Consider the following 20,061-nt stretch of genomic DNA (forward strand, 5'->3'; position numbering starts at 1 on the left):
TTTGGATGCTTCCAAAGATAACGAAAGTTGCAGCTTGATGAAGCAATGATATGAGATGTAGGAAGGAATGTGTGAGATGTTTCTAACTAGAGGAACAATGTGTCTGGAAATGTAATATCTGTCCAGTTGGGCTTGGTAAAGACCTATTAGTTGCTGTGATTGCTGACCTCCATGTGTAGGACCTCTTATCTGGATGTTGATGCCAAAAGACGTCAGTGAGTTCATTATCATTTACCAGTGTTTGTAGTATGTTTATTAATGAACTATGATGTTCAGCACATTGAAGTCTGTCTTTTTCTTGGTCAAGAGTGAATTAAAGTCTCCATGATTCTGATATGTTCTTGGTCAATACTGGAAAGATGGTTTTGAATGAAGTCCAAGATTTGTGATGCCAGAGCATCCTGCTGTGATATGTAGATATTGAACACATGCAGGGTATTATGACTGGGTGCTTTTATGCGAGCATACAAGTCATATCCTGTTATATCTGCAATCACTTTCAATTTGTAGGGAGATCGATGTTGTTCACACCTATGCTAACCCCTGCTCCATGGTGTTGTTGGGTTGCAGAGTGATGTAGGTCATAAGGCTACCCTGCCCATTTTCTAGATAAATTGAATGAGGAGTTGATATTTGTTTCTTGCAGAAGTATTAGACCTAGATGATATTTCTGTACCTGGTCATGGACTGTTCTGTTGCGTGAAATTGAGAGAAAAAAGACTCAACGACATTATGTTTATGAAAGTTTAATTGTAAGTTGAATCTAATATTGGGCCTGGTATTGTGTTTGTAGGCCATTAATTAGGTAGCAGATTCACTTGCTCCTATTAACCTCTGCTCTGCTCTTTTTACATTTCAGTTTCGAGTGTAGATCTTGAAGTTGAGATATTAGTTCTGGGATTCTTGTGGTGTATTTAAGGGCTGTAGTTAATTTGTGATTAGAGCTTCGCACTTTATGTATGAAGGATAACAGCTGCTTCATGGTTATAGGACTGTCAGTGTGGGGAAATTTCCCCTCAGTTTCTTCCTCTTCTATGTCGTTGTGTGGAAGTACAGTTTCTGCATCATCTGGGAACCCTGTTCCTCCTTGGCTGGCTGCAGGTGATGCAAGACCATTCTGAGTTTCTTCTATTGAATGAGGTTCTGAACTAGTGGGAACCTGGGTTGGTGATTCTAGCTGTTGTGCCCAGGGTTTGCTTATAATTAGTTCATCCTGGTCATCTCTGTTAGGAGGATCCATGATTTCATGCTATTTGTTAAGTGTTGCGTACTGTGCGACTTCGTTATCAGAGCTTTGGATCTCATTACTCAGCAGGCATTCAAGAATGACGTGAACCTTGTCTTTTCCAGTTCGGAATTTTTTTGGCTCTGAAATTCGTGATGGGGATAGGATTTTCGGTTTGCTTTTTTCCTATGCTTTGATTTTCTTCATGTACGATGTTGTTCTGTTCAAGTGGTTTACTATTCTGGGCCTAGAATATTTGTTGATGAATTGTTGGAAATATAGGGACATCCTAATATGACCCTCTTCATGACAGAAGAAGCACTGTGATGAGAAAGATAAGTAGAAAGTGTAGGTGATTCCATTTATGTCTGTGTTGATTAACTTTGGCAGGTTTTGTAGTGTGTCATTGTTTGGAAAGTGCATTAATGCTTGTCTTCGAAAGCTTTTGACATGGGAGAATTCAGGCTTTTACATGGCTGCTGACAATGTGTGTATTTTTCCTGTGACAGAACTGTATCTTGATATCATGGATCTGATGAGTTGATGAGGAATTTCAGGCAGGAATGTTTGATACCGTTACTTTTGTCATGGCCAGTGCTGTTGGTGCTGCTTCGAAGTGATAGATGCCGATATCAACACCTTTTTGTAGTATTATTTGTGCCCACGAGATGTGCCTGAAATATACCTGCACAGTACCAGCTATGCGGGAGGCATCAGTGATATTTTTTGCTGGTACAATTTTGGTGATCACCATCAGATACTCCTCTAATGGGATGTTTTCTTTGGTGGCCAAAACAACAGTTCCATTTTTTCAGGAAATGACGGTAACAATGGTAGTTATTTTTGTGTTAATTGGTCTACTGCTGGCTGATGTCGCATTCGTGTGTGAGATCGGTGTTTTGGGGGGATGACAGGATATTTCCATTAGATACAACATTAGCATAAGATTTTGAATTGACTGACCTGTTTTCTCTGTCTATTGCTTCTGTGAATGTTGCTCTTCCTTCCGGGTCCGAAGTTGTAGGGGGGGGGGGGTCTTTGTTTGCTGAGTCAGTGGTAGTACAGGAATGTGCAGTTGCCATGGCAGGTAATCCTTTGCTGGCGATAGTTGCAGGTGGGGAGTTCAGCTAGTGCAGATGACGAGAAGGGAATTATGGCATTGAAGTTAAAGATAGATAGGAACTACTCCAACAGGAAAAAGAAACTGTCATAAATCACTTATCATTACACTTATGCATGCACAGCTGGTGGATACTCAGATTGGAGAATATATCTATATAAAAATGCAAGTCCTTCTTTGTGGACAAACATTTAAAAGGTGGGAAAAAGGCAGGAGCGATATGAACACAGGTGCAACACCTTGGCCACCTGGCAGATTATATCAGTGGTAAATGATAATGAACTCATTGACATCTTTCAACATCAACATCCAGATAAGAGGTCCTACACATGGAGGTCAGCAATCACAGCAATAGGCCTCTCTACCAAGTCCGACTGGACAGATACTACATTTCCAGACATACTGTTCCTCTAGTTAGAAACGTCTCGCACATTCCTTCCTACATCTCAGATCTTTGCTTCATCCAGCTGCAACTTTCATTATCTTTGAAAGCATCCAAATCAGGAAGTGCCTACTGGATCTTCAACATTATCCTCCTGAAAGATTCAGATTATATAATAAGCACTCAGGATTTAATAACTAACCTCACTCACTCAAAAGAGAATACAGAATCAATGAAAACATGGTGGCCCCACCTAAAATCACGAATAAAATCCTTTATGCAGATCTACAGTCACCAGATAGAGTTGAACTTTTGCAGATATTCTCAACCAGAAAAATCAACAGAGGAACATTATATGGATAGATAGATAGATAGATAGATAGACAGATAGAAGGCTGATGATACAGAATCACTGAAAAATATTTTTCTCTACTATTTTAAAAATTATCTCAGTTTACTGTCAATGCTGCTATGTTAAATATCAAACCAAATTACATAAACAGATTTAAGGAAGAACTATGCATGTGCCTATCATTTTTGCATTTGCCAACCACCACTACTACTACTACTACAGTTATCTACCATTTATCTGACCTTCAAAACAATGACCTTTCAATTAACCAACCCGTGCATGTCAACCAACTTCTCTGTAGAGCACCATGTTATAGTCCTTCAGTTATCGGACCTCGCAGTTTGGATAATTGAAGGGTCGGATAAATGGTAGATTACTATATATACAGAACATTAAACGGTATTTCTATTATTTCCTGACCTTTGGTTCAGATACATTGTTATACAATATTTTTTTGCGAACTGTTATTTCTTGCACTCAGAACTTTCAGAATATCTGCAAAAGTTCAACTCTATCTGCCATATAATGTAGTTTACATTAGAAATGGACAGTAACTGTCTTCCCCTTCTAAACTTCCTCATACTAAGTATCATAACCACATGGCAGGCTTCAGTTTATCAGAAAGAAAACCAACACGAAAGATTAACGATTCTCATCATCCTATGCAAAAGTCAAATACTCTCAAAACCTTAATCTGCTATGCTCTCACATCTTTTATTCCACAGAAGGACTTTTACATCAGGTGTTAAATTTCATTAAAGCCACATCTCATAGAAAACACACACACACACACACACACACCTTTTGTGATGAGAAGATGTGAATTGCCATGTTCTTCTTAAAATGTTATTGCTTATTTTCTATCCTTCATTTTCTTAAAGACAAGTAAGGTCCATTCATATGAAGAGGTTTACCATGTGCCTAGTTCTTGCTGTCTCTTTTACTATGCACAAGGGAAGATCAGCATTTGTTTGCTTGAAAGAGCACTAAGATTGCATCAGATACTTTGTCTGATGAGCCTGGTCTTGCTGACTTTGCTGCTGCTGGCAGACATAAAGGTCATTTGAATAAAACCAAATTTCTTCACAAGAGCTGTTCTTTAATAGTGTGCCTTTACAAAGAGCACTGTGATTATGCTGTGTTACTAACCAAATATAAATAAAAATTATCCCTTGGGTCATCAGTAAACACTCGGAAAGAATCTTAATTTTTTTTTTCTAGCATTTATATGTTGCTATTATCTGTGACCTACTGAACTCTAATGGCAAATTAAATCTTCCTCACTGCCTTGTAGATCATGTGAATTTTTGTTATAATTAAATTTAAGCATATTATTCCCTTCTGTTTATTTTGGCTTATTGTAACTTATCATTGTATCAAAGCTCCCTCCATACTAAGCCAAAATTTTTGTTGCTAATAAAACAATGTTTTATCTGTTTAAGAATTCATTATATCATTATCTGACATTTCACTAAGTTCTCTTACTGTATTTTCGTAATTTGTCTTTACATCTGGAAATTATTTATATCTTTCAAGGACTTTGATCCAGAAAAGAAGAAGATAATTTGCAGATGTTTGCGATATATAGCTCATGTGAATGGTGCTGCACTGCATTTTATCAGTTTAAAGTCTGAAAATCTGATAAACAAGGGAAGAGTTATAATTAGTAACCTCTCATTTGGAACTCCTTTCAGGTATTTTCTAAATTATTTAATCATTGAAATACAGTAAAGATTTGCATTTTCTTAATATATGGTTGAATAACAAATTCGATAAGATGAATAATCTTATCGAATTTGTTATTCAACCATATATATTTTTTTTTCTTCAAAAGTAGAAGTGTATCCTGTAACAGCATGTTAATAAACAATGATGTAACATCAAATCTCACTGTTAAGATATTTTGGATTCATTTGTATTCTTTATAAATGTAAAGTGTAAAGTGAAATAAGTGTAAAGAGTACAATATTTTTAAGAAGGCTAGATAGGATAAGAGAGAGGGGGCATGCTGCTAATGTTATTGGATGATTTGAGTTCATTTAGAGTAGAAAGCTATGACTGTAATACTAGTAACAATTTTCCATGTGAGAAGTTTAAAGCCATCTGTCATGAGGTGGAGTCAAATACATAGTGTGGTGTTGTTACAGACCTAGTGAATTGGTTGCCAGTGAGAAATGCATTAGAAAATAAACACCATGGGTATGAAATGAATAATCATCAGGGTTGACTTTAATTATTGGCCCACTGGTTGGGCAGCAGTGAAATCTCATGAGTAGCAAGAACCCAAATTTCTTGAGCTGTTGCAAGATAACTGCATCAAGCAGTATGTGGCAGAAAGAACTCAAGGTCAGAGAGTGTTAGATCGGATGATAGTGTTGGTGACTGTGATCATGCTGTACTGACATGGTGAAGTGCTTAAGTTTATGGATGTTCTGTTTAGTAAAGGTTACATGCTGAACTACAAAAGCAGGAAATTATTACCAACTGAGGAGTATATTAATTTCTGTCCCATGTATTGCTGCTAGATAGAAAGGCATTAGCAAGACATGGGAAGCATTTAAAAATATTTAAATGATGCAGCATCTGAATGTGTCCCTTGAGTTTTGAAGAATAAATAGGATAGGGGTGAAATGGATGTGCAATCTTATTAAGCAAGAGATTTGTAAGACAAAAGATTATGTAAGATTACGTGAAAGGACCACTGTGGGAATAAGGATGATGTCAGTTATGAAAATTATAAGGAGCAGACCAGAAGAGTTAGAACTGTTGTACAAAAAGATAACTCTGAGATTGAAAACAAACTGGCTCTGCAAGTTTAAAACCAAAAAAAAGAAAAGAATTCTATTTTTTATGCTGCAAGTAAAAGAAAAAATGAGTATGAAAGAATAACTCTGCTGAATGTTAATAGTGTATGCATATGACAGATGCAGAAGTGATTGTTCAACTAAAGTTAACACTTTAGTTGAACAATCACTTCTGCATGCAACATTGAGCTCACTGCTACCTCTTCATTGGTTGAAGAAATTATTCAGGTGTATGGGATTATAAAAAAGAGCAGAAGACAAGAGGGGGGGAAAATGAGACGCCATACCTGGAAGTTATGTAAAAATGTGGTGAAGAGGGGTGTGATGAGTAGATTTTTGACATTGAGAATTGTCAGTGCATGGAACCCATTATCAGAATGTGTTGTTAATGTAAGGGATGTTAAGGATCTTAAGATTCGGTATGATAAATATATTGTTAGTTTACTGAACTTCCCGCAGTGAGTCTGCCGACTCCATGGAGGGTGCAATAATAATAATAATGAGGAGGAGGAGATACTAGAGCTGTTGCACAACCCCTGAATAAGAATTCAGAAGTAGGAGCTAATGGGATATCAGCATGGATTCTAAAAACGTGTTCAGCTGCACAAACTGTTCAGCTATATAATTTGATTCTCAGAACAGAAGATTCCACAGGAATAAAAATAATGTATCCCATTCCCATTGCACAAGGGTAGTGCAAAAACTGATGTGTCAACCTGTCAGTATCTCTGTAGTGGTAGTGGTGAAGATTTTGGAAAAGTTAGTAAAAACTTGTATAAAGAAATGGATTAACAGAGAATCATTACTTTACAATGAGTTTACTAAGGGATGGTCATGTTTGAGTAACTTGCTCACATTTTATAATAATATTACTTGTTAGAATGGATAATACACCATAATATCTTTAGACTTTGCTAAGGCTTTTGGCAGAATACAGCATTGGAAGACTGTTGCATAAATTAGAGAATATGGGATTAGATTATAAAATATTAGTGTGGATTAGAAGATGGCTGACTGACTGATATCAAGAAGTACCTTGAGCAATGTGAGTCTGCAAGGTCTAAGGTGACTAGTGATGAGCCACAGAAATCAGTCCTTGGTCCATTGTTATTCAACCTCCACATTAATGATATTTGGAAGGATTTAACTGGTGACATACAGCTGTTGGCTGATGATGCAAAGATAGGCAGGGTAATCAGGAATATGGCTGATATGCAGCACTTGCAGAATGATTTGAATAAGCTGGAATTGTGGGCATGTAAATATGGCTATATGTTCAATGTTAGTAAACGTAAAGTTATGATCTTTATAATGAGATATCCGATTCTGTATTACTGTATATTGGCAGGTTAATGCTAGAAGAAACTGATCAGGCTAGGGATCTTGGAGTTTTAGTAGACAGGGAGTTGAAGTTCAAGGGCCATATAGCAAATATTGCAAATACAACTCAGAAGATAATTGCAAAACATAAACAAATCTTAATATGTAAGGATAAAGAGATTGCCTCTTCAAGGCCTTGTACTCTACTCTACTCTATTAAAGAACTAATAGAGTAGTTCTATTAGGGAGAGTGTTAAAGATTATATTAGGTTTGTGGAATACAGATTATAAAAACTGATTGAGATATTGTGGACCACAGACACTAGCAAACAGAGAAAGAGGGGGTGATATGATTAAGACTTACAAACTTAAAAAAAAAAAAAAATCAGCTAACGCTTTTTTATTCCCGTATACGGGAGTAGGTGAGGCCATTTAGCCCTATCTAACTTTTGGAGACTGAGTGGGCAGTTCAATCTCCACTGGTACCAATCAGAGATAGATGGCCCAAGGCTATCACTAATTAAGCGGTACGCAGTGAAGAGAGACAGCTCAAATGTGCCGCCATCTCGTGGTCCCTAACCCTAACACAATATATTTATTGTCTGAAATAATGTGGGTTCTACGGTTGATTTTCTTGAGTTTACGGGACGAAAAACCCGCTTGCCCGTGCCAGAGATCGACTAACTCGGGAACCGGTCGAAAAAAGGCTTAGAAAAATTTCCTCTAGTCGCTGACTAGACTCGAAACCAAGTCTTCCTTCATGCGGCCAGCACCATGGTGTGCAAACGCCACATCCACTGAGCTACACAGGCTTTCATACTGGAAACTAGAAGGTGGAATTTTTCATTTTATGGAGGATGAAAGAGCATCTATGGAAGTTGAGAATGAATTCAGTGAAGAAAGGTGTGATTGGAATGGATTACCTTTGGAGATTGTAAGTGCAGGCACTATGAATGAATTCAAGAAAGGTATGATAGCTAGGGTAAGTTATATATGGTTTTTCTCAATAAGTCCCTAAATCCCTGGAAGTCTTTCTTAATAATAACCATAATAATAATAATTTTGATCAGATATTTAGCAGTGTGTAGAAGCACCAATACAATAAATGATAGAAAAATTTTAAGCGAATTTTGACAATGCATAATATTTTGTGGCCTTATGAAAGATGTAGAGTTTCATTACAATTTCCTTATCCAAAGAAGTTATGTTATCTAAATTTTTTTTATCCTCTTGACTTCATGTAGGCTATCATTGTCCTAGCCATAAGTTTGGTGTTTGAAACTCTTGCAATACATCAGCTCTTAAAAAAAATGCTAAATATCTGTTCTTAAATAACTCTCTGAAAAATTTGAATAAGATAACTGTTCTGTATGTTAAAACTGTTTCCAAAAAAAAATTACTAATATTCTAAAAAAATTCGGTTTCTACCTCTTTCTCCCTGGCTCAGGCTCTCTTCTTTTCTGTTCTTCTACAGAGGATAAAGAATATATTCATGTGTTAAGGCTTAAGCACTGGGAGGACATCATTTTGGAGGTTTAATAGAGTATTGACCGCACTAGAAAAGGATTAAAAACTAATTTTAATGCTTCCAATATTTCATCTCAGTCACTAAGACATCTTCAGGGAGTACAACTAACACTTGTAACACACACACACACACACAAAGATAACACAATACTTAACGAAACATATGGGCGACTTAACACAATACTTAACGATACATGTCCTGTCTAGGCGGTGCACCCTCCATGGCTGTTTGTAGGCAGCCTAGGATGTAAACTGGGACCTCTGACAATTATCGTTTCCCAAATTTTGGGAAGTTTTATGCCTCTGTATTTATTTAAATTAGTTGATTTCTGAGTGCTGTTGCAGATTAAAAAACAGTCTTTCCTTTTTAAATTTACTTTGGTGAAGCATTGTGGTTTTCTTCCAGAAGATCTGTGAGTTGTATCTAATACATGGTCTGCAAGGCCAGATTGACTATAGCCATGATTGCAGATGTATGATTTGTGTTCATCTACATGGATAGTGGATCTACCAGTCTGTCCAAAGTAAGCTAACTTGTAGGAATAAGGTACTTTGTATACTCCAGGCACTGAGAGAGAGAGGAGGGAGCTGATTTTTGGTAGAACAGAGAAGGAAAGCAAGTTTCCTGCGAGGCTTAAAAGCTGTGTAGAGGTTATACTTTTTTAAAGACCTGGCTATTTTTTTCCGATGTGTCATGAACATGACTATTAAATTATTTAAGGAATTTGCAACGTATACTGGAATATTAATTAAAATAAACTTTAATAAATACTTCCTATATTTCGGCAGTCACGTGCACGCAAGCACTACAAAAAGCAAATGTGGTAGAAGAGAGGACTACTGTTGTTCCTAAAGTCCTAATGGTGCCCCCTAGCAGGTTATATTAGTTGTCTTGGCTGTTGGGCTGATGTTCTCATGATGCAAGTCTCCGAAATTTGGGGCAGTCTCATGCATCCAAATTTGTTGAGGTTTGGAACATTTTTTTTTAGACTGAGGCTGATTCTGTGAATAATCTTTCATAACTTAAACTTGCTGCGGAGTATTACTTTGGCTTTCTTCTAGTGTATTCTGTGGTAGGTATCCAGAGCATGGTCTGAGAGCCCAGAGTGGCTGTACTGGTGAAACCGGATGTAGTCCTTGTGTTCTGAAATTCTGATATTTGCTTCCTGCCTGTTTGGCCAAAGTAGGACAGTATACAGCTGCAAAGGACCTGGTATACCCCAGGTAGGTCTAAGGGAAGTGGTTGGTCTTTGGTGGAGCGGATAAGGGATGCCAATTTTTTATATGGTTTGTAACAAGAAGTCAGGTCATATTTTTTTAGGATTTGGGTTATTTTTTCAGAGGTGCCCTGGATGTAGGGAATGGTGATGGATTTAGTGTGTGTGTGGGGGTTGTGGTTTACTGGTTTTAATATTTTTTTGGATTTTTTGGGGGTTGTAGCCATTGGCTAAGAAAGTATTAAGGATGTCGTTTAGTTCAGTAGTTAGGGCATTGTCATCTGAGCAGATTAATTTTGCCCTGTAATATAGTGTTTTAATAACCCCATATTGTTGTGTATGTGTGTGTGTGGGGGGGGGTTGCTGGTGAATGTATCTGCCAGTATGGGTGGGTTTTCTATAAACAGAGAAAACCAAGGATTCATCGGGCTGGCGAGTGATTAGAGTGTCTAGGGAAGGGAGGCTGTTACTTTCCTCTTTTTCCAAGGTGAACTGAATTCCGAGGTGTTGGTTGTTTATGTGTGTTAAGAAGGAGTGTAGTGTATCTGAGCCATGTGGACAAATAGCAAACACATCATCAACGTAGCGAAGCCAAACATTGGGTTTTTGTGGGGCAGAGTTTAAGACTTTCTCTTCAAGAGTCTCCATAAAAAAGTTGGCCAAGGGTGGGGAGAGTGGTGAACCCATGACTGTCCCCTCTATCTGTTTGTAGAATTTTCCTTGAAATGAAATGAAATAGCCTGAGTTCATTATGAACTGAAATAGTGCTGAGATATCGGGAGGAAATTTGGCTTGGATGAGCTCTAAGGTTTCCTTGAGTGGGACATTTGTGAATCGGGAGGAGACATCAAAACTGACCATTATGTCAGTATGTTGGAGTGAGAGGTTTTCTATGCTGGCTTTGAAGTGGGCTGAGTTTTTTATGTGTGATGGTGTGTTGCCAGTATAGTGTGTGAGCGCTGTGGCTAAATGTTTGGCTAATTTATATGTGGGGGGGGGGGGATCAATGCCATCCACTATGGGACGTAATGGCACATTTTGTTTATGTATTTTTGGAAGTCCATATATTTGGGGGAGGGGGGGGGTCTAGGGTTAAAAGGTTTTAGTTTGTTGGTAACTTCCACAGGCCAAGAAGTGACTGTCTTAAGGAGCCTATGGAGTGCTCTGATTTGAGAGCTGGTGGGATTATATTCAATAGGAAGGTAGGTAGCCTGATCTAATAATAAAGCATTAAGCTTACTTGTGTAGTCAATTTGGTTGAGAACCACAGTGGAATTTCTTCTACCTCATTTGCTTTTTGTAGTGTTTGCGTGCACGTGTCATAGCTGTATGTTCCCATGAGGATGGCAGTGTGACATTGCCGAAATATAGGAAGTATTTATTAAAGTTTATTTTAATTAATATTCTAGTGTATGTTGCAAATTTCTTAAATAATTTAATAGTCATGTGTTACCAACATATAAACCTTTCTACAAGAAGTCCTTGGATGTAGGAGATGGTGATGGCATTTCTTGTGAATCTATCTTTCAACGAAAATTCCATCAGTGCCCTAAGCCTCTGCCACAATTTTGCTGTCACACCAAATGAAATGCAATTGCTAGACCTAATGTACAACATATTATTATTAAGAGACCTCCAGTGAGTCTAAGATTCATTGAGGGAGGCCACATACTACACACACACACACACACCAGCTCTCATACTTTTTGAATTCATTCACACTGCTTGCACACACAACATCCAATCCATTCCAATCACGCACTATTCTATGAGAGAAAAACTAGTCTTTGTCCCCTTCTTAGCTGAATTTATTCTCAGCTTCCAAGGATGCTCTCTTGTCCTTTCCCCACCTTTTATAAAATAAAAAATTCTGTCAATTGAAATCCTGTATGGTCCTTTCAGAAGTTTATAAATCTCAATCATATCACCCCCCCCTTTCTCCTGTTTGCTTGTGTCTGCAGCCTACAAATTCTCAATCAGTCTTCATAATGAGTATTCCACAATCCTACTATCATTTTTACTCTCTCTCTCTACTGTATCAAGATCACAACTGGAACAAGGAGACCAGACCTGCTCATAATAGCCCAAATTAGATCTTATCAAGTCCTTGTAAATAGACAAAATGACATACTTACCTTTACATGTGAAAGTTCGTTTCAGCATTGCAATTATCTTTTGAGTTGTATTTGTAATCTTTGCTACATGGCCCCTGAACTTCAACTAGCTATCTACTAACACTTAAAGATCCCTGGCCTGATCCGTTTCTTCTAGCATAATTCCACCAATATAATAAGACATTGGATATCTAATCACACAAAAGTCATGACTTTACATTTACTGACGTTGAACTGACACCCATTTTTCCATGCCCGCAATTCCAGACTATTCGAATCATTCTGCAAGTGCTGCATATCAGTCATATTCCTGATTACCCTGCCTATCTTTGCATCATCAGCAAACAGCTGTATGTCACCAGTCAAATCCTTCCTTGTTGTTTCAACTATTGTATTATGGTCAAAGTGGGAGATCTGCCAACAATCACCTTGTTGAACACAAGAAATACATCCACCACCATGACTATGGCCAGTAAGGCCTTGCTTACCATGCTTTGGACACCTTGCACTGAATCAGATGGAAAAAAAAACTAGAATCAGTATTTTATATTTTAGAATCACTAACAGACTTAAAAAACCAGCCTGATCTAAATACATATCATCATATAAAACTTCCCAATATTTGGGAGACTTTAATTCATAGGCCTCCTGCCCAACAGTTAAGGCTTGCCAACAGTATCCATAGGTGTCCCCCCCCCCAATAAGACTTTAGGCTTAAAACAGTCTACTTTCTTTGTTTATTGTTGTGCATATTTTTGTATGTGTTATTACAATCTTAATATTAGATTCCTGAAGATGCCTCTGTGACAGAGACAGAATATTGGAACAATTGAACCTGTTTAATTATTTCTCTGTGCTGTATTAATTCCATTAAATTTAATTATGAGGGTTATTAGTAATAGTGCCAATGTGGTGGTCCAGGAGGATTTAAATAAGCTTGATAGATTGGAATGGGTATATCATTTTAGTGCAGCTAAATATAAGGTCTTTAAATTTGGAATCCACTAATGGTAGATTGCATTCTGTATTAGTGGAACTATACTAGAGGGAGATAAAGGATCGTCAGTAAAAATTTGAAGTATGGGGGTGTTATATTTTCTTCTCTGGGTCTTTAGTGTCTTAATCTCTTATTCTTAAACTTTCTTTATCAGTTATTATTTATTTTAGTATTTTATTTGTTATTATTTTAATTCGTTTGCCGACAAATTTGTATTATTTAATGACTGCGCCAGCCGGCAACTAATTCTAATATACTATCCAAGATTACATAGAAAGAAAATACAGGGATCATGAAGTATGCAGTAGTGGTCCCATTTCTTATATTATTAGTGGATTCCCCTTTTATGCACGGTTCATAATTTTCCAAGCGGTAATTCAATCCACAGAAAGCATGACAAACTCATTTGATTACACATAAAGAAATACATTTCTTTTAGCACAAAACATAAAGATACATGTTAGTTAAACCTTTAACTAAAATAGAGTCTGGGTTCCCTCCCTTTTCTTAATTTAACACATCCAAAATTTCTACACTGTAATCCTTTGTACTGACACAAAATCCTTCACTTCTATATATATAACTATCCTCAGACTCTGACAACATGTACTAAATTATCTATTCACTTTTACACATGCAAATTACATATATATATAAGTCAATTCAGTAACTCTGACATAGATTTCTTGAGGCAATGCTCTTTCTTATACTTTAGACTTAATCCTTCCTCAAAATTTTAGTAAGCATTTAATTAGGTTTTAACAATACAACATTATTATTCTTGAGACACAAAAAGTTCGTAGCCTCGGTCTCCTACTTGGCTCAAGCCTGAAATGCCTTTTCCTTAGATATAGACAAAATGTCCAAACTGCAGACAGTTCTTGTAAAGCTTCACAGAAATGGGCTGTGTTCTTAAAGATCAGTTCTCCTTACTCCACGGTTACTCCAATATTAATATGAAAAGATTTCTGCTTACCGTTCTTGCTTTATCTGGATATTCGGATCTCCTTACTGTACTTTCTTTAATGGCGGCTTCACCGTTCTTTTGTTCCACACGAACGAAACACTCTTACACTGATTAATACACTGACGTTAACTCATCAGTGGCTCTTTTTTCTTAAGAATCTGGACGCACTATAGCTGCAGCTTTGATCCACGCAGCACACATAGCAAGGGAAGACTCTCGCTATGCATGGCGGCACTCATCACAACTATACTGCCTTCCGCACAGGAAAACCAGGTACCAACGAAACGAGAAGAAAAGAGAGCGATTCAAATCCCCGCCAAATCCTATATACTCCAAAACAGCGCCCTCACTTGGTTGTGTCGTCATACGTACGGCGGCTGCCGAATGGATACCGTTATCACGAACTGCCTTTGACATGGCCTAAAACTATTATTAGCTTGTACACATCTTTTTAGAATTTATACATGATTTTCTACCTTAATAAATATACAATCATTCTCTATTTAATTTATGGGCTACTTTAACATTGCTTAGGATTTACAAGTCTGGATATACACATGTTCTTGGGTCATTAATGAGCACATTTTCTGTTTGGAGGCATAAGTATGTCCTTATCCACTCCTTCTAAGATAATCTTATGTTGGGTCGGAAAAGGGGATGACTTATCACATTTTCTCGACACAACAGGGGACATATTGCAATGGTGTTGATGGTAACCTGAGGATTGCTGCAGTACCAAGAAGGACTCTGACCAGTTGTTTCCATTGCATAAAGCACCAATCAGCTACATCTGGATTATTGTGCTCAGATCTGATTGCCATGATTTGAAGAGAATAAGTAAACCATGAAGAAGATACAAAGATGAACAACAAAACCATGGAAAATATGAGGTGTGTAATGTTAGTTATGAGGATAGATTATGGACATACAAACTACAGAGTTTGATGGTAGAAGACAAAGGGATGACATAATTAAGATTTAAACTGGTGAGACCATCCTTGGAAATTGCAGAAGAAGATGTGAGTTAGAGGGTGCAAGGTGGTTTTTTTTTTTTTTTTGCATGAAGGATGGTTTGATCATGGAATTCATTGCTTGATTATATGGTGAATGTATGGACAGTGAACTGGTTTAAGGTGTAATTGTCGATAGAATTTGTGTTGTCTGAGATGTGCCCTCCACTATGAGTCATGACTCCATTTGATTTTAAATCAAACCATCTTCGTGAATCTTCTTCAATTTTAGCTGCTGACTTACAATTCAAATACATAATTTTGATGTAAAGTCCTGTTTACACCATATAAGACCTTATGTCTTTTTTCCAGATATACAAATCTAGGCAATCTTGTGTGAGATTAAGCCAATAGGAAGAAATATGCATCATGATAAAAGTTTAAGGGAGTGAAACATCACTAGAAAACAATTAAAATTATATATTTTTATGCTCTATATTAATGCCAGGAGTATCCGAAATAAAGGAGATGAATTGGTGGCATTGATAACATCAACCTGGCCAAAGATTATTGGGATCTCTGAGACGTGGTTGATGGAGGATGATATAATAACCGGAATTGAAGTGGCAGGGTACAGCATTTTTCGACAGGATAGGAAAGGAAAACGTTGTGGTGGAGAACTGCTTATGATAAGTGATGACTTATGTCCTCTAAGAGTGGAGGCTTTGGAAGGCAGTGACACTAATGACTTTGAAAGCATATGGTGTGAGGTAGAAGTGGACAAGACAGCATATTTAGTGGGGTGTTGCTATTAACCAGGGAGCACAGAGTGTGGGGACCAGGAGATGTTTAGGCAGTTGAGCTTGACAAGTGCAAGAAGCATAATTGTTATGGGAGATTTTAACTACAGCAGTTTAAGCTGGGAAGAGGAAAATGCAAGTAGTAAAAAGGGGATAGAATTTCTGGAATTCTTGCGGGACAAATGTCTTAGACAGCATGTAATAGAGGTAACAAGAGGTTCAAGAGTTTTTTATTTGGTCATAGCATCAGAAGAGCTGATAATAAGTGAGATGACATCTCTCCCACCAGTTGGAGAGAGTGACCATTTGGTTTTGACTTCGAAGATGAACAGACATGCAGGTGTATCAAAGAAAAGGGAACATATGTGGAATTATAAGGCAGGTGATTATAGTAGTCTTAGTTATCAACTAGGGGCAGTTACATAGAGGGCAGAATTGGAAGGCCAGGATATCATTAGTGCTTGGGAAATTATGAAAGAATATTTGTTAGCAGCAATAGTAAGCTGTATTCCACAGGTGAAAAAGCAGACACAATTTGGTGTAAAGTGGATGACAAACAATATCAAACAGGAACTGCAGTTGAAAAAGTGTTTATGGAAGAGATATAAGGAGAGGTGGAGGACAGATACGCGAAGAATATAAGATGCAGGCCACGAGAGTGACCAGAATGGTGAGGAAGGCAAAACTGGAATATGAGAAGAGATTGGCACTAAGATCCAAAGAAAATCCTAGGGACTTTTTTAGCTGTGTGGCCAGTAGGCAGAGAAATGATTGTGGAAGGATGACATTGCGGGATAAAAATGGGAATAGAGTGACTGATGCAGAGGACATAGTGGAGTTGTTCAATGAACACTTTATTGGAGTATTTCATCCTGGAGGAGGTTTTAATACTAGAGGGATAGGGCAGGTTCAGGGTTTAGAGGTGCAAGAGGAGAGTGTGTTGCAAATACTGAGTACTCTGGATACCGGTAAAGCTGTGGACTGGATGATATTTCACCACGGGTTTTGAGAGAATGTGCTAAAGAACTGACAGCTCCGTTGACCAGGCTTTTCAATAAAAGTCTGGCTGCGGGAAAGGTACCCAGGAAATGGAAGGAAGGTAAGATAGTGCTGCTGCCTAAGGGAGGTAGCAGACTGGAAGTGTCTAATTATAGGCCTGTTTGTGTGTCATCAGTAGTTGTTAAGGTCTTGGAGAAATTAGTGAGGGACTATATACAGCGTTGGGCAGATGAGGGTAATGTTATCTGTGAGAATCAACATGGATTTGTTAAGGGATGCTCTTGCTTTGGTAATATGATTGCCTTTTATAATAAAGTGACAAGAGCAGTTGATGAGGGAAAGGCATATGCTGCTATTTTTTTGGATTTTTCAAAGGCATTTGACAGGGTGCCACACGATAAGCTGATATTTAAGTTGCAGCACATGGATTTAAATGCTGGGTTAGTCAAATGGATTCCAGATTGGCTGACTGAAAGGTATCAGAGAGTTGTGTATGGTGGGGCAATATCAAGGAGGCAGAAGGTTACAAATGGGGGTCCCACTGGACTCAGTACGATCTCGAAGTGTTAGTTTTCCCTATATTTTGGGAAGTTTTATGCAACCATGTTTATTTAAATTAGGCTGATTTTTGCCATGAAATTTACTGTGATTGAGCATGGTCTTTTTCCAGTTGATTCTGTGAGCTGTTTATGTTCTTCCATTTGGATGGTATCTGATTTTCCTGTCTGTCCATAGTAGGCCAACAAGAACAAGAAACTATATGCACCTGGAACTGAGAGGGGAGGAAATAAGGATAGCATAGCTAGTTTTAAGTCAGCCTAATTTAAGTAAATATGGTTGAATAAAACTATTTTGCAAATTTCTATTATGCAAATTAGAACAAATAGGAATGGATATGAAACTGGTGATATGTATATGATGGTGACTGATGGACAGATACCAAAAAGTAGTGTATGGATGAGCAGATTGTTAGGTAACTAGTGGTGTACTGCCGTGCTCTGTGCTTGGACTACTGCTGTTTAATTTGCACATAAATGTTGTAGGAAATAATTTGAAGGGAAATATTCAGTTGCTTGCTGAAGATGCAAAATAAGGTAGGCTAATAATGTTAATCAAGTCATTGTTAGGCTGTTAGTCAAAAGATAATAGGCATCAGTTTAATGTTAAGAAATGCAAGGTTATGCATTTTGAGATAAATAGATTACAAGCTATATATCACGTTATGGAAATATACTCCAGGAAATTGATAAACCTACGGATTTGGGGATGGCAGCTGATAGAGTTGAAGTTTACAGGGTATATTGCTGAGGTTGCCAAGGTGGCTCATAGGATTACTTTGCTATTGAAGGGCACACTAACAAGCAAAGATAAGGAAGTTATTCTTCTTTATGAGGCCCTGATACATCCACATTTGGATTACTGTGCTCAGGTCTGGTTTTGTGTGTGTGTGGGGGGGGGGGGATGATGAAGTAGTGGAGAGGATCCAGAGACAAGTGACTAAGACGGTGAACTTCCTGTGGAATGTTCCCTATTAGGACTGAGGGTTAGTGGGTTTTTAGGAATCAGAGTTTGTAGGTTGCAAAAGTTGGTTGATAGGCATAAAAGAGGAATATTGATAGATACGTTATTTAAAATTACTTAAAGGATTTTATAAGATTGATGCAGAGGAAATATTTCAGCACTTGGCTAGAGGGGGCAGAACAAGTGGTCATCCCTGGAAGTTGAGTATGGGAATGATTAGCAAGGGTGCGAGGACTAGATTTTTTTTGCTTGGAGATTGGTGACTAAATGTTGTCAGAATCAGTTTTGATTGCTTTAATGGGTAGATAGTTTGGGTCTTCCACAATGAGTCTTCAGATGCCATAGAGATTTCAGTACAATCATAATAATAACTTTATCAGGATATTTTCACCATTTTTTTTTTATTTTAATACATATAAAATTTTCATATATTTATACTGACAAAGCCGTCAAATGCATCTTCAGATATTCTTACTACAAAAGGTTTACCACCAGTAATAAACAAAAAACAAACACAATAACATCACCACATATATTACTAGAGCACATAATTGTATAATTAGAATATCTGAAGATGCAGGCATCTTCAGATATTCTAATTATACAATTGCGTTCACCACCAATAATTAGCTACAAAACTTATTAAAACATAAATCCACAGTAATGCCTCCACCTGATATATTACTCAGTTACAAGGCTAGTAACAAATATAAATGTCAAGTCTTGATGCAGTACTTTCTACCTGAAATCTTCTATTCTTTTAAAATTATATTGAATTGAACCTTACTGTAATTGCAGTATTCCCATAGTAGGCTATTAACATGTAATCACCAAGTAAAAGCACAAACATCAAACACTAGTAACATCAACAGAAATCTTACTGTTTAAAGATCGTATACTATTATTGATTTTCAAGAAATGAAAGTAAATTATGTTGCTCAGTATCTCTGAGTATAAGAATTGACCAGTATGCAGTAAACACACAAAGACCCTCCCTAATCTTGCACATATGGAGATTAAATAAGATTAATTACTTCCTCTTATTCTCAAATCAGCCAAATTCCACTTAATATCTATTCGCTTGAGCCATAGCTCAAGCAAGCTCAAAACTAGCTTCACCTTCTGTAACCTGATGATGAATTTCTTATACTGCTGCCTGTATATGTTATATATATATTACAGGTTTTTTAATTTATTTCTTAGCTTTTCTTTGTATTTCATAGTCTTTTTACTTCATTGTGTTTTATTCCCTCTGTCTTCATATTTTGCATTATATCCATTATCATGCTATCTTAGCCCCATCATTAAGTTTACTGATAAATAGTTTACTGATAAATAAGATAGAAATGCCTCTGATTTGACATTTTTCACAAATATGGCAAACTTCTCCATTAAGAATTTCCAGGTATGCTTTCTTGTCAGTGTTATTTGTAATATAAAATTTTAATCAGTATATAAACAGTTAATTTCCAGTCTAGGTTCAGCTTATATAGTTCCACTAATCTTTAACTTATACATATGCTTATGAATTAATTGGAACTTCATGAAATTAATTTTCTGAAACTGAATGAAATACTTGATCACAATTAAATAAGAATTTCTAAAAGATTAATAGTGCATAAAGTGGAGGATTGAAACAGCTTAAAATTGAGTATAATAAACTATTAGCTTTGTGTGTGTGTGTGTGTGTGTGTGTGTGTGTGTGTGTGTGTGTGTGTGCGTGTGTGTGTGTGTGTGTGTGTGTAGTTATATACAGTGAACTCTCA

The 20,061-nt window shown here is 37.1% G+C and overlaps 1 protein-coding gene across 2 annotated transcripts in view; it reads left to right on the forward strand.

Moving 5' to 3' along the window:
• Positions 1 to 20,061, forward strand: part of LOC150102550 (cytoplasmic dynein 2 light intermediate chain 1) — a 372,826-nt gene that overhangs the window by 238,146 nt on the left and 114,619 nt on the right. For both annotated transcript variants that reach the window (XM_090398816.1, XM_090398815.1), the window contains one exon: positions 4,616 to 4,773. In XM_090398816.1, the coding sequence (XP_090254942.1) occupies positions 4,616 to 4,773 (158 nt within the window). The remainder of the gene's footprint in view (positions 1 to 4,615; positions 4,774 to 20,061) is intronic.

Source organism: Typopeltis vanoorti, chromosome 10 (assembly GCF_054136105.1).
Source record: "Typopeltis vanoorti isolate ZY-2024b chromosome 10, IOZ_Tvanoo_1.0, whole genome shotgun sequence".
NCBI lineage: Eukaryota > Metazoa > Arthropoda > Arachnida > Uropygi > Thelyphonidae > Typopeltis > Typopeltis vanoorti.